The 14,061-nt window shown below is 37.2% G+C and overlaps 1 protein-coding gene across 1 annotated transcript in view; it reads right to left on the bottom strand.

Annotated features, from left to right (window-relative positions):
• The window catches only part of eys (eyes shut homolog), a 123,602-nt gene that overhangs the window by 97,718 nt on the left and 11,823 nt on the right, over nt 1-14,061 (bottom strand). Inside the window, exons 7-13 of the mRNA XM_026309983.1 lie at nt 12,968-13,072; nt 10,028-10,167; nt 8,255-8,418; nt 7,854-8,107; nt 6,506-6,610; nt 2,920-3,042; nt 1,226-1,339 (exon numbers count right to left, since the gene is read on the bottom strand). Of these exons, the coding sequence (XP_026165768.1) occupies nt 1,226-1,339; nt 2,920-3,042; nt 6,506-6,610; nt 7,854-8,107; nt 8,255-8,418; nt 10,028-10,167; nt 12,968-13,072 (1,005 nt within the window). The remainder of the gene's footprint in view (nt 1-1,225; nt 1,340-2,919; nt 3,043-6,505; nt 6,611-7,853; nt 8,108-8,254; nt 8,419-10,027; nt 10,168-12,967; nt 13,073-14,061) is intronic.

The following is a 14,061-nucleotide window of genomic DNA, read 5'->3' as shown; positions in this document are numbered from 1 at the left end:
GGTTGATTGGTGACTCTAAATTGTCCATAGGAGTGAGTGTGAGTGTGTGAGGTTGTTTGTCTCTATGTGGCCCTGTGATGGACTGGTGACCTGTCCAGGGTGTACCCCTGCCTTTCACCCAAAGAGAGCTGGGATAGGCTCCAGCAGATCCCTGTGACCCTAATTAGGATTAAGCAGGTATTAATAGATGAGTAAGTTTTCCTTTGACTCTTAACAGTCTATAATATATGTAAAAATATATCGAGGACATGGTGCTGGGCAAAGAAGGATAAAAAGTGGTGAATTCTCCATTCTCTAATTGCACTGAAGTATTTTTGACAGATTCGATCAAATTAAGTCTACAGATCAAAATAGTCTGTAATGAATGTAATATGCAAACCATCTCTTGAGTTGGGAGTTATTTATTCATAGTGAATGTTTGATTGTTGAGATATAAGATTTTTTTTTTTTTTTTAACAGGTCAAGAATTCTGGTGAATGATGTTTCATATTCAGTTTCTGCATTAATGAGGTCTTGAATGGAGAATGTCAAAGTCCTGTCCTAATTGTACAAATGATTAAGAACATAGTCACTTGTTATAAAGAAGTGAGAAGCAATTTACAAAGTAAAAATAAAGGTTTTGGTGTTGACTGTAAAACTTTGGGTTTGGCCTGTTGAAAGAATGGACAAAGTGAACAAATTAAGAAACAAGTCAGACTTTTCTTTTTTTTTAAGTATTTAAAGAGCAAGAAAACCAAAGTCACTGAAAAAAGTAAATGATACTACTTATTTTTACACTAAATACTGGTATACGTGAAATAGAAATTGGTACTAGTGCCCAATTAACTTGAGTGGAGAGGCAGTTACATTTATACATATTGTTAAGTTGTATGTAAGATGTTTATACCAAGTTACTGAAAGTCAAATCTCCATTTGTTGTACGTTCCTGTTAACAATATCAATAATAAAAAAATTACAGGGTGCTTATCATTACACCAAATGTTTATAAGGTGCTTGCTACTTTGAGCTGGAGTTGCAGTGGAAATAACTCGCTGTCTGTAACCTCCATTTATCCAAATTAATCGAAAAGTATTTGTGAATGGGTTTTCTCATTTCCTGTAAGCATAAGCCATAACTCTAGGGTTGAGACTGGTTGGTTCCACACTTTAAAACAACAAAAGATCTGAATTAACCACATAATCCTATCATTTTGACTACTCAGTGCTATAATTGCATTGCAACTTACCCTCGGAGCAGAAGCACTGATACAGGTCAATGCCATCCACACAAACACCACTGTTCTGGCATGGCTCTGACTCGCACTCATTGAGATTTACTTCACAAAATGGCCCTCCAAACCCTGCAGCACATGAAACAACACAAAAAAAAAAAAAAAAAAGAAAGAAAGAACTGTTTCATTTCTCAGCCAATTAGGATCAGCATGACTTTGCTTTCACGGACACAAGCTGGTTTTCAAAGGTTGTATTGATTCAAAGAGCTTGCTGGACACATGCAGACTCAGCTCACTGGATCATTTAATCATGTTTAATAAGAGTCAGTCATTGCCCTTCTGATTTATTACATTAAACAAGCCAAATCCAGTGATTCTTAAGATCAATCTATACACAAAGGGCCACGTGAAGCAAATAACGTGCCTCAGCGCACACGTGTAAATGCGTTCACACAGGCCATTAGAGGGAGAGAACATGGCAGTGTTTAAAGGACATTACTGGCTGTAGTGGATGTGTGTTAACTGTAGACTTTACCATGAAATGTGGAAAAATGCATTCAAAAGAAAAAGAATGTAAGTGGTCCTTCTGCAGAATGACATAGTTTTCCACTAAAACAAATCTGTAATTTTATACAAAACAAAAAACACAAATGGTGGACTGTGGAAACCAGATGGATGACTGCCTCATGCCAACAAGGGCTTCTGATGAAACAACAGCTTATGACAAAAATAAGTCAGAGTTTGAAGTTATTCCTTTGAAATAAATGCTAATGTACAATACAACCATAAATGCGGTCAAAAATTGATTTACGGTTGTGAAAACACAAACATTGCTGTGCAAAACCTGCTCTTCAAAAAAAGGTTTACACTGATAACCTAAAAATCTAGAAATTATTTCCACTATAGCCTTCATGACAAGAACACTGAGGTTATACAATTTGTCAATTCAAGGATACAATTTACTCTAAGTACTAAATACCAGGTTAAAAAGTAAACAGCGTGGGATAAGCTATACAGTGGAGGAGGATATGAGTCACATGTTTTGCAGCATATTGGGCTGGTAAGCATTAGATAACATGGATGGCAACATTGTCGACCTGCAACATCTAGACAAGACAGCATCTCCCAGATTTCCCTTCAGAAAGGATCTTGGGAGAACAGTGCTTCGCAGGTTGATTTCATTTACATATGAAATCACTCACAATCCTTCACTTTGACATCTGCCAAGCACAAGTACCACAGGAGTAATGAAGTTACAGTTATTGATTGGGTTACGTGAACTTCTCTGTAATAGCTATTCATTTGAAAAGGCATAGCGGAGCTTGCATTGAGTACTGTCAACATGCATGATTGGTTTGACAGGCAAACTGTTTTTACTTAAAGCACCATATTCAGAAATTAGTAGCATGAGTTCTGGTAAATAAAGTATTATAGTGGCACTGCTGTGATATGAGCATGTGAAATGAAGGTGAAAAAAAAAAAAGTACTGTCAGGAGTATATAGTATTGGGTACAGTGGGTACTGAAAAGAACTAATGTGGTAAAGCAACAAAAGTGAATTTACTTTTTTGATTTACAACTAAGTTCACTTTAGTACCGTGAAACAAGTGATGAAGCAGAAAATCCACGAGTTCTCACTCTCACAACGTGCTGATTTTCCTCCTGTTAATGCATCTGACTGACAAATCTAACACCTTTTTTCTTGCTCACCTCTTTCACATGTGCAGGAGACATTCTGTCCATTTTTGGTCTCGGTACATATTAATGTATGTTCACTACACATTCCAAACAAGCAAAGGTCAATATCCACAGAGCAATCTTTCCCCCTGAATCCTGTAATGAAAACTGAATTAACAACAGAAAAGAGAGATTCATCCAAACCCCGCCAAAGAAGCAATAATGACTGAAGTCCAACCAGCACATTATGCAACACTATTTATGAGGTTGTATTTTTTATTATGTAAAGACACCTTTTCTTTAGGAGATTAATGGGATTATTGATTCTCCACCTTGCAATCTACCTGCTATGCAGTATGCTCACTAACAGAAATCCACTCTACTGAAATTATCTGTATCACATTCATCTGCCCCTGGATTTGCACATCTGCATGTCACTGATAGATCCCAACATCAATACCTATTGTTGTAAATACAGCACAGACAGACAGGTTGCCCGATACCTATTACATGTGTTTCCACAAATAAAAATGACTGACTGCCCCCCCCCCAGTGACATCACAAGTGTAATGTAGGTAGAAACAAGACCGATATTTTACATTTAGCTTTTACTTCACAGAGACTTCAAAGACTGTGAGGTTTACTTTTGCAAGTCAAGGAATATTTGAATGTCAAGAACAAAATGTTTAATACTCATCCTAACCAAAGATCTTTTTAAATGTGAAGCTTTCTAATCAGGGTGCAGTCAATGTCTGCAAAGTAGGTCTCACAAATTTGTTCTCAAGGGGTGAATATACACATAGCGTTTATAGAAGATGATGTAGTATGTTTAGCTGTAAACAGTCTCTATTGTCTCTACTTTGTAGCCTGCATCCAAAGCAGTATACTCCACATCAACACATCTATCTGGATGTTTGATGACCTTCCAACTAACCTTTCCCCATTATATTATGTATTGCCTTGACTAGTTAATGTACATCCACTGCCTCCAACAGAGTGCTTCAGAAGTGTTTAATAACCAATTGTGCATGCAATTCACTCTGAGGTTAATGTTGCATGAAGGAATGTCACATTTACAGTGTCACCATGTCCAAATGGGACTTCCTATTCTTTCTGACAGCTGCTACTGGCTCGGCCCATGTCTCTCAGAACAAAAGGCAGAAAGTGAAACTAATTTTTTTAAATTTTGTGTTCAAATTTACAGTAACAAGACATTTTGTTCCTTTTTTTTTTTTTTTTGAATACTTCACTGACAGTCGCTCATGTAGCCTACTCATGTTCAGTGGTTACTGATAACAGCTCCTCAACTCCTTGGCTCTGAGAAAAGCTGTTCATCAACATATTTAATAATCTCTCATCAACAACAGTGTGGTTGCTTCACTGAGCTGAAAAAGTGAAAATGATGTTCTTGGATAGAAACTACCAAATTCAATCATTACTTCTAAGTCAGTTTAATGAATCAACTGAGACTTATGGTTATATACAATTATGAAATTTGGATGTCACTTGTGCAGCTCATTAACTTACCCAAAGAGCATTATAATTACTGGCCTTATTTGATGGTCTGTGTGTTAGCAGGGTTAAAAAAATAAATAAAAAAGTACATAGCATTCAGTAAAATCTGATGAAGTCAGGGGATATGCCAACAAGTGATTAGGTTTTAGTTCTGATTAATGCCACAGTGTCCTCGCTTATGAAACACCACCACAAAACAACATTTATATTTTCCCTGAATTACTTAGTAATCAGTTTAGGTGTTGGCTCAGCAGATTTTGCAACATTTTCAATTATCTGGATAAATCAGTGAAAAAGTCAAGCGAGTATGTTAAAAATGGTTTTTGTGATATTTGTGATAAACTTGTACCTGGAGGCTTGAATGTTCTGCAGCTGTAACCAGCTTAAACGCACACTGTGAGTCACGATGCAAAGTGTGATCATGGTGCCTGATGCCATTGTGATGGGATTTAGGCAGTTTCTAGAGACCATGGCTGCCATTAGCTAATTACTGTAGCCCAACTGCCAATCACTGTGTGTTTTGATGCAGATCCAGATGCAGATTAAATATTTGCATTTTCTGTCAGTAAAACAACAGATTTAGGGAGCTGTGCAATCTTGATTGAAAAATCCTTGAGAGCTTTCTAGTCGACATTTCTCGTATTCTTCCAGTCGAACTAATGCATTTAAAATAAACAAGTAAAAGTGGACAACTCTCAGACTGTATTGTAGTTGAAAAAAAGGAAACAGTGACTGGAGCAGCTCTGAATGCAGAATTGAAAAACACTGTTTTCTGCTTCTTTGCGTGTGTCTGTGCTTTTTTGTTTCCCTAGGGAAAAGCAAGCAAACCTGACAGACCATTTATTAAACTGAATTTCAGAAAAGATAAAGTGATCAAAAACATCTGTCTATAAATCTGTCAATGAAATCAAAACCGTAATGGAAGCTTTTCTGACACATTGGTGTTCTGTTTGGAGCAAAATGAAATTTGAGCTAAAGGCAGAAAAGTAATAAGAGCTGATTATTTACAGTAATGCATTTGGTGTGTCTGTAATGTCATAAAACCCACTGTGTAACAGGTGCTGTGCATGTATCGAGGCAGTAAATGTTTTAATGACTTTAACCACGTTTGTGCTGATTTACTGTGCAGTAAAACAGAGACATACTTGTCTGAGGCAAAGACACAGAATAAAAACATGATGCACAGTGACAACAAAACAGTGGTGACATTGTTTCAGTAAATCGAATTTAAACAACTCTAGCAGAAGGGGGAGACTTTCAAAGGATTACAAATATGAAATATCCAGCATAACCTGCACAGGTTTCCTGCCTTTGTGGAATATATTAAGAAAATAATATACCACAACTGACCCCAGGCTCAGTGCCAAGGTGTATTTTGTGTACTGTCAACACCTATGCTTTGTTGATTTTAATTTTCAAATATTTGTCTGTAAATCCTGTTATGTGGATTGTGGCTGTTTACTATTGAATGTGACATTGGACTTGTATTGCCAAGTAGGCTGTCTGTGGCATTCTGACTCATGCAATCAAGTAGTGATTAAGTATTTTATTACCAGAGGGCATAGTAAAATCAGCTGCACACTGAGGAATGCAACACCTCCCTCCATTAGAAAGTAGTTATGGATCCCTTCTGGAACATGTGTTATAAATGTTGAACATTTATCAATTTGTAAAATAGATTGCCACGCGATAAAAGGACATTCTGAAAACTATATCTAACTCAAATTAAGAAAGCCACTTCTACTGACATTGATCCTATCCTTGATCGCAGAAAATAAACGGGAAAATAACAGTTGATGTTTTGTCTACCTCCGACCATAAAACTGATGTATTACTTCTACATAGAGCCTTTATAAAAGCCTGTTTTAACCTTGGCTGCATTCAAACTTTCAAAAGACTGGTGTAACTGATAATTCCACTCTTTGCTATCTTTAGAAGTGCATCTTAAAACAAAAACTGAAAAATGATCAAAGCAAAACAAATTTGTATGTAAATGCATGAGAAACAAACTTTTCCACATATTCCCAAGGTACAGTACACAGAAAATTAATAGCGTGATATTTTTGTAAACATGCTCAATAATGCACAAGTAGTTGGCACTTACCAAGAGGACAATGACAAATGTATTCATTTATCAGATCCATACACGAGCCTCCATTTAGACAAGGGTGTGACCAACAATCATCTATATTCTCAGTGCAGCTCCTCCCTGCAGGATAAGGCAGAGAAACACAAACTCTACTTAATGTCAGAGATAAAACCATTTAAAATACGTTTCAACTAGTACATTTAGCTGTCACTGTGAAGATTCAATAATAATTGGTAAGTTAGAAAACCTGAATATATGAATAATGATTCTAGTCACGAGAACATTAAGAGCATATATGCAGTACACATTTCTATTTATTTTCTGAACACTAGCAGCAGCTGGTTTACTGAAGATGGGATTTTATTTCATGAGGCAGGTGATTACCTCTGATTCTGCTGGCTCAAAATGTGATTGGATGAATATATTGCTGCTTGTATGTATGCATAAATTGCGTAACCTCAATTTTAGTATCCTCTGGGCAAGAGTAAGATATGAATTGATTTAAAATTTTACTGACAAATATAAAGCTCCACTAGGTCTGGCCTCTGGCGATATTTCAGACCTCTTAGTTCTCTATGAGCTGGAGAGTTCACAGAGAACTAACAGCCCGACATCCTCAGGCACGGCTCTTCAAGCTGCTCTGCTGTCTACACCAAAGGTAACTGTACGTTTCTCATCATGACAACATACACTGGCAAGCACTCTGTTAATCATGTTCTCACATAATTAAGATGCTACTGACCGTACATTAAATATACTGTGTATGTCATACTTTGCACTCCACACACTGTTACTGGTGTGATACTGAGCCAGCTTACACCAGCCAATATTAATTATTTCATCTCTGCTTAGATATTTTCATCACACATTGTCAAGATCAACTATAGATGCATGTTAGCGATGGTAACTATCCACATTATGCTAAAGATCTAAGATGCAGACTGTGAGGAAAAACTTTTTTTTTTTTTTTTAAACTAAACTTAACTATTTGGATATTTTAAAGTAATTACATCTGCATGTTGTAACAAGTGAATGTGTACTATGATTATTATATTACTATTTTATTACACAAGCTTGGGAACTTTCAGGTTTTTATAAGTTAAGTCACATTAACACATTAAATTCAATAAATGAAATAGGACATGATTGTTTAAGCAGAATGATTAAACAATCTTTCATAATCTATCAAATTGCAACATGACAATGTTGCAATTTGGGAACTTTTTATGTGAACATGGTATATTTCTGCCTCTAAAAGTTGAATATGTAAACACTAAAACTTCCTCTAAACCCTGATTATTTCTGTGTCTGGCCACACTAATGGTTGTAAATAGGCTCACATTCGCGTCAGATGGTCTCATACCCTCAAACCCTGGGGGACAGTCGCACCAATAATCACTGATTAGGTCCACACAGGTGGCACCACTTGCACAGGGGAAGCTGTTGCACTCATTTGTTTCCAGTTCGCAGAACGACCCTTCAAATCCGAGCATGCAGCGGCAGGTGAAATTATACAGCTGGTCCAGGCAAACACCGTGTTCTGAACAGTGATGGTCAACACAGTAATCAATGTCCTCTTCACAGTAGACGCCTGTGTATCCTCTGAGACAAAGGCAGCTAGCAACAGATGAAAGAGAATTTTTTGATACTATGTAGTTTAGGAAGAACTCATTCAACCCTGAGGAATGGGAACAGTAAATATCACAGCATTTAAAAAGCATTGACATTCTGGTGCCCGAAGACAATCAGGATTTCAACACTCACCTGTAACCATCAATCTCATCCAGACAAGTGGCTCCATTTTGACACCAATGCTGAACACAATCGTTGACATTTATACGGCAGTTCTGACCAGACCAACCAGGTGTACAGATACAGGTGTAGCTACTGACATTATTCAACACACACCGTCCTCCGTTGGCACATGGCTGTCGATGGAAGATCGAGCTGTTAGACGTGCACGTCATGAATTAAGATATAATACTTCATGTGCAGAAATCAGATCGCTTCAGCTTGCATAACAATATTGTAGATTGCACTGAGCCCATTCTGCTCCAAAATATAATCATTATTTTACAATGCAACCTCTAATCACATCTTGCTCCTGGCTGTCTGAAGATGAGCTTCATTACAGCCACATGCCACAGTCATGAATACTGATTACTCAGTATTCGTTTCACCATCTGCATCATTTCTTACGTGACAGGATCAATGGTCACTGAAGGCTAAACATCTTAAGAGTTCTCTGCAACAAAAAGATATGCCCGCTATCTGGTACATGTATATATATATATATATATATATATATATATACATATATATATACATATATATACATATATATATATATATATATATATATATATATATATAGTAGAGGGAAAACAAAGGGGCAGAGGATGTGCTGGCTTGTGGTTTGTGGAAAGGTGCATAATGCAGACATCATGGCATTTCTGTACTGTGGCCAACACAAGCTTTTGCTCCACAGTGTGTGATCATCTCCATCTGTCATCTGAAGAAGCTCCTCTGCTCATGTGTGGCTGCTTTTTTTTTTATTTTATTTTTTTAAAAAACACAGAGGGGCAATTCATCCATACATAAAAATACCCTCGCATTCACAAATACAGATGCTGCAAATCTTCAGTAGCAGCCGTCCACATGAGATGGCAGAGGCCTTTTCAGTCCTGTAAATGTGCTACCCTTGTGCAAGAAAAATCCCTGACGAACAATGACATAATTCCAGCTTTGCTTTTTTTATATCATGAGTATTAAAAACCTGGAAGATGTTCATTCAAAAGAACAGAGAAAGGTTCTTTACATCATATACGGTGATTATATGTATATTCATACAACTCTGTACTTACTAACTGAAGACGGGTAAAAGGTCAGAATTTGCTCCTGAACTACATTTGTGTATTTTATGTTTCACACAGCAGAATCCTTAAAGCAGCAGTGAACTCCTTCATTAGTCAAAAATCGAATACAACCTTTTTCCTGGCTGAATTAACATACTGTACAGCTTCAGCACCAGCTGATTGCTGTGTTTATGGATTATCGCATTTGCTGTCAATCTTCCTGTGGGATTTATGCTTATTTTTATCCCTATGTATAACAAAGGATTATCCCCCATTTTATAAATAAAATATTGAATTAATATTTGATCTTCTCACTTCACTTCTCAGCGTTACGATTTGGTTTATACTGACAGTTCGCACTAAACATTAACTTCCTTATATAACATAAGACGGTCATGTGAGTGTTTTAACCCGTAGCAGACAGTGCTTTCTGCATTTTTGCTTAATTGAGACAAAAAAACAATGCCTGGATTGCAGAGACTGTAAATAAAATAGATACAGTACAAAAATTACATAAACCTCATAAATGTGCTTGTTATGGTTCCTGGCTCTTGTCATAATGTCATCACACAATAACCAGAGGACTGGGAGCTCAATCACGTACAGTATTTTAGACTAATAGTTCACATGGATACAGAAGAACAGCTGAGGACATGTAGTTCTTTAAGATGTTTTCACTCACTTGAACGTTTTGAGGGCAGGGAATACGGCAGGTGTATTCAAGGCCATCTGACAGATCCAAACACTGAGTCTTTGGTGGACATGTGTTGTTGGGAAGAGCACATGCATCTATGTCAACTTCACAGTTCTTTCCAAGAAAACCTGCAGAAAGAGATTTCCTACAGTTAATGTAACATGTAAACGACAGAGAGAAGATCTGCGAATGAATGTTACTGTACCGAGCCATGACTTCTGTGCAATTTCCCTGTTTTTTCATCAACTTCCTCTTGTTCTTGCCTCTCGTTTGTGTTATCAGATTTTTTCTAAACAAAATAAGTTTTGACTAGTATAACAGCAGACACTTGGCCCTAAAGGAAAATATTTGAGTAACTACAAATAATGTCTGATGTTTTAACAGACATAATACATTTGGCAAAAGCAATACTCGAATGGATAAAATAACTAAAAAAAAAAAAAAAATAAAAATCAGTAAGCTTTGGAGAGCAAACACTGCATTAGTTTAACTCATGTGCTGTAGTTGAGGAAATATTGTACGTATTATTGATTTGGTGCAATATAATATATTTAGTAGCAGGTAGGGCTTGGGGAAAAAAAAGAAGGCAATTGCAGGCCATCTAGTTAGAATTCCACCTATGTCTCAGCACTTTTCTTACCTAGTACTGTGTTCAAGAACTTGGCAGAATATTTTCTTAAATTCTAAAGCTCACTTCACCATGGGGAGATGCACCAGATGAGGCACATGAGCAGAATAGGCTTGGATTTACTAAGGTAACGAATGAGACTTAGTAACAAGGCTGGAAAGCCAGGTTACAGCCTGTGGAGTTTTGTTACCATGGATCTGTGGTCACATCTAGTAGCAGTTTACTCAGGGAGTTAGGGATTCATGATCAGAGATTACAGGTAGAAGCAAAGGAAGCTTCAGACGCAGCTGAAAAGAACAGGGAATGGGTATGAATACTGTATCTTGGTTTTTAAGAGGGTATATCCAGCTTATATCAATGTCAAAGATAAAATATGGTAAACCAGGTAAATCTGTGAAACATGCATGTTCCTAAATATACAGAATGTAAAAGTGTGCAGTCATGAGCAGTGCTCTGAGCAGGTGTAATGGGGGCAGCACACGATAACTGTTGAGCTTTCTGGGGTGTCATGGTCCTAATTCAACTTGACATCTGTGATGGGAGGTTCCCACTCAATAACCCCAGTGACATATCCATCAGCTCACCCCTCATCCTACAGAAATGCTCACCCAAAAAGCAAAATGGAGAGTTACATCACATGTGTTGTATTGGGGCGTGTTAAAAAAGAAAAACACACACAATTGATTGCATAAATGGACCTCTTCAAAATTGCTGCTTGGACTGGCTGAATAATAACATTTAGAAATATCTTTATTTCACAAATCAAAGAACAGAAATGAGGATCATCATTAGCATCAAAAAAAAAAAACAAAAAAAAAAAAACAGTTGATATAAATAAAGCCCTCTGTGAAATATTTTCCCTGCTTAGTAAAATCATTTTTGTAAATACAGCAGGATTACATTTTCTATGCTATTATCACATAATTAATTGCGATTTGGAAGGTCCTGAGTTCAAACCTGCCGGCTTTAAAAAGAGTTAGCAAGCTCTCTATGTGTCTGCAGAGATAGCTTCCAGTTTCTTTCCTATGTTCAAAGACATGCCAGTTAAGTGAAGTGGAAACTAAATTCCCTGTAGGTATGACTTTGTTTTTCCGTGTGTGTTAGCCCTGAGATAGACCTGTCCAGATTATGCCCTTGTCTCATCCAGTGCATGCTGGAAGAGTCCCCAGGCCCCCACAAGCTTAGAGAAATGGTATAGCAATTAATGACTCAATGGAGGAATAATATCTCAAGCTAAGATTCACAGTGTTTTAAACTATGGAGTGATACCTTGGGCACTTCAAAGGCTTTAAAGTTGATGAAAATACAATGCCACATCTGAATGTCACCTTTAAATTGTGACTCTGTGCCTTGTTTCAACAACTAATGAGGCGAACACACTCTGTGACCCATGTGTCATTAACACTGGTATTGTCCTTTAATGTTTAATTGAACGAGAGTGAACAAACAGTGTTTCATTATCATCAATGTTACATTCCCCCAAATGATTTGATGAGCACAACCGCTAAAAATAACAGAAGCAAAGTCTAGTGAGAAAAGCATCACCTGGGCAGTGGGATGCTCGGCACACTGTCTTTGATCTGTACGTGCAGAAAAACTTTCCAGTAAAGAGGGTTAAGAGCAATTCTCAGAGACACAGACTATGTCACGCCATCAACAAAGAGCTCCCACAAGTGGCCCATCAGTTTATGTTCAGTGAATGTAAATTCAGACTTAGCCAGTGAAGCACAATAAGCAATTGCAGAAAATTAGATTCATGCGAGTTTCATAATGGAATATTTGCACAATTTGGTTGCATTACTGAGCTCTGGCAATGAGCATGGCAAGCTTTCTCAGCTGTCAATCACAGACCAAGACTGTAAACTGATATTGTGCATGATGTGCCCAAGTCCTGTTATCTCTATCTGGCACAGTGGAGCATTTTGTGATCAGTATTGACTTATTTCTTATTTGTAACTGTAGTAAAATGTATCTGAGTGTTTTACTTCAGCCCATTGGAAAGTAGTAAAGACACAATTTAAAATATATGAATTGAAAAATTAAAGGACATAAACAGGATTTAAGAAAAAGTACAAATCATGTCATGGACTGAACAATGATGATTGTATCTAGTCTAACTTCCTTAGGCAGGATGTCCAAAGTGTGGAGACTAATCACCTTTGGTTTTCGGTGTACAGTGAGGTGGCTGGAGGGACACCAGCTGAGGATCTTAGGCTATACTATAGCTATCACAGATAACACTTAAATGTTTTTATACATTTTTTTAAATGTAATAAAAACAAATTAATGGATCAACATACCTGTAGGACACTGGCATTCATAGCGTCCTAGCAAATCAGAGCATTTGCCATTGTGTTGACAGGGGCTGGAGTCACACTCATTGATCTCACTCTCACACTTTACTCCTGAGAAGGGAATGCTGCAATTAGTTGCATTTGAATTGCATCATTATCCTCACATTGTAGAGCTCTTTATGCATCATAACATACTATTGTACATGTCAATACCTAAAATTACATTGTGAAAATACCAGTTTTCCAAAAGCCCCATTTCCTGTTTGATCTGAAAAAAAAACACTGTATTTACATCATTCAGTAAAAGAATTGTTTGGGACATTTTGGGAAATACAATTATTTGTTTTCTTGCAGAGAGTTAGATGATGCTACTCTTAGGTCTATATGTTAAACATGAAGCAACTGCCAGCAGCCAGGCTCTGTACAAGTGGTAAATAAAAATGCAGACAACTGCAAAATACACTGAATAAGACGTGTCTTCTGTAACATTTGTTTAAACAGTATGAAAAAAAAAAATCAAAGTGTGAAAACAACATCTTGGACTCTTTAATATCACAATTATTTTGCCAGACAGCTGTAGGTAAACTTTACCTTTGGAAAAAGGCTTCCCCATCTTCATGCTAAGATCTAGTGCTGAGGTATGAGAGTGCTAACAATCTTTTCACATTACTTTCAGCAAAAAAATGACTGTCTGTGCACGATTTCTTCTTAAACAATAATTAGGTGGCAAACATTTGTTTCCTGACACGCTATAAGACAAAACTGCCAAACCCCTGAAGAAGCAGAGAGAGATGTCAGGGGAAATATACCCCTGTTTGAACTGCTTAGATTCACTTTTCTGCTAAGAAAATGGACACTAAATAACAAGCACTGTCCCAGTTGAAGAGAGCAGATGAGTTGGGGGATGCAGTTTGCTTAATAGATTTGTTTGGTGCTCAGCTGCCTCAGCAGCTGCTAGTTCTACCACTATGGTTGGGGGTGTATGTCTGCCAGTGGAGGTTATTAATTCAAAATGTCCTATCATCAATAACAGAGCAGCAATGACATGTAGTGAAAGCCCCTTCTTGACAGAAGCAACGTCATGCCACAGCACAAACACT

Source organism: Mastacembelus armatus, chromosome 15 (genome assembly GCF_900324485.2).
Source record: "Mastacembelus armatus chromosome 15, fMasArm1.2, whole genome shotgun sequence".
NCBI lineage: Eukaryota > Metazoa > Chordata > Actinopteri > Synbranchiformes > Mastacembelidae > Mastacembelus > Mastacembelus armatus.
This window is presented reverse-complemented; position numbering and strand designations above follow the sequence as displayed.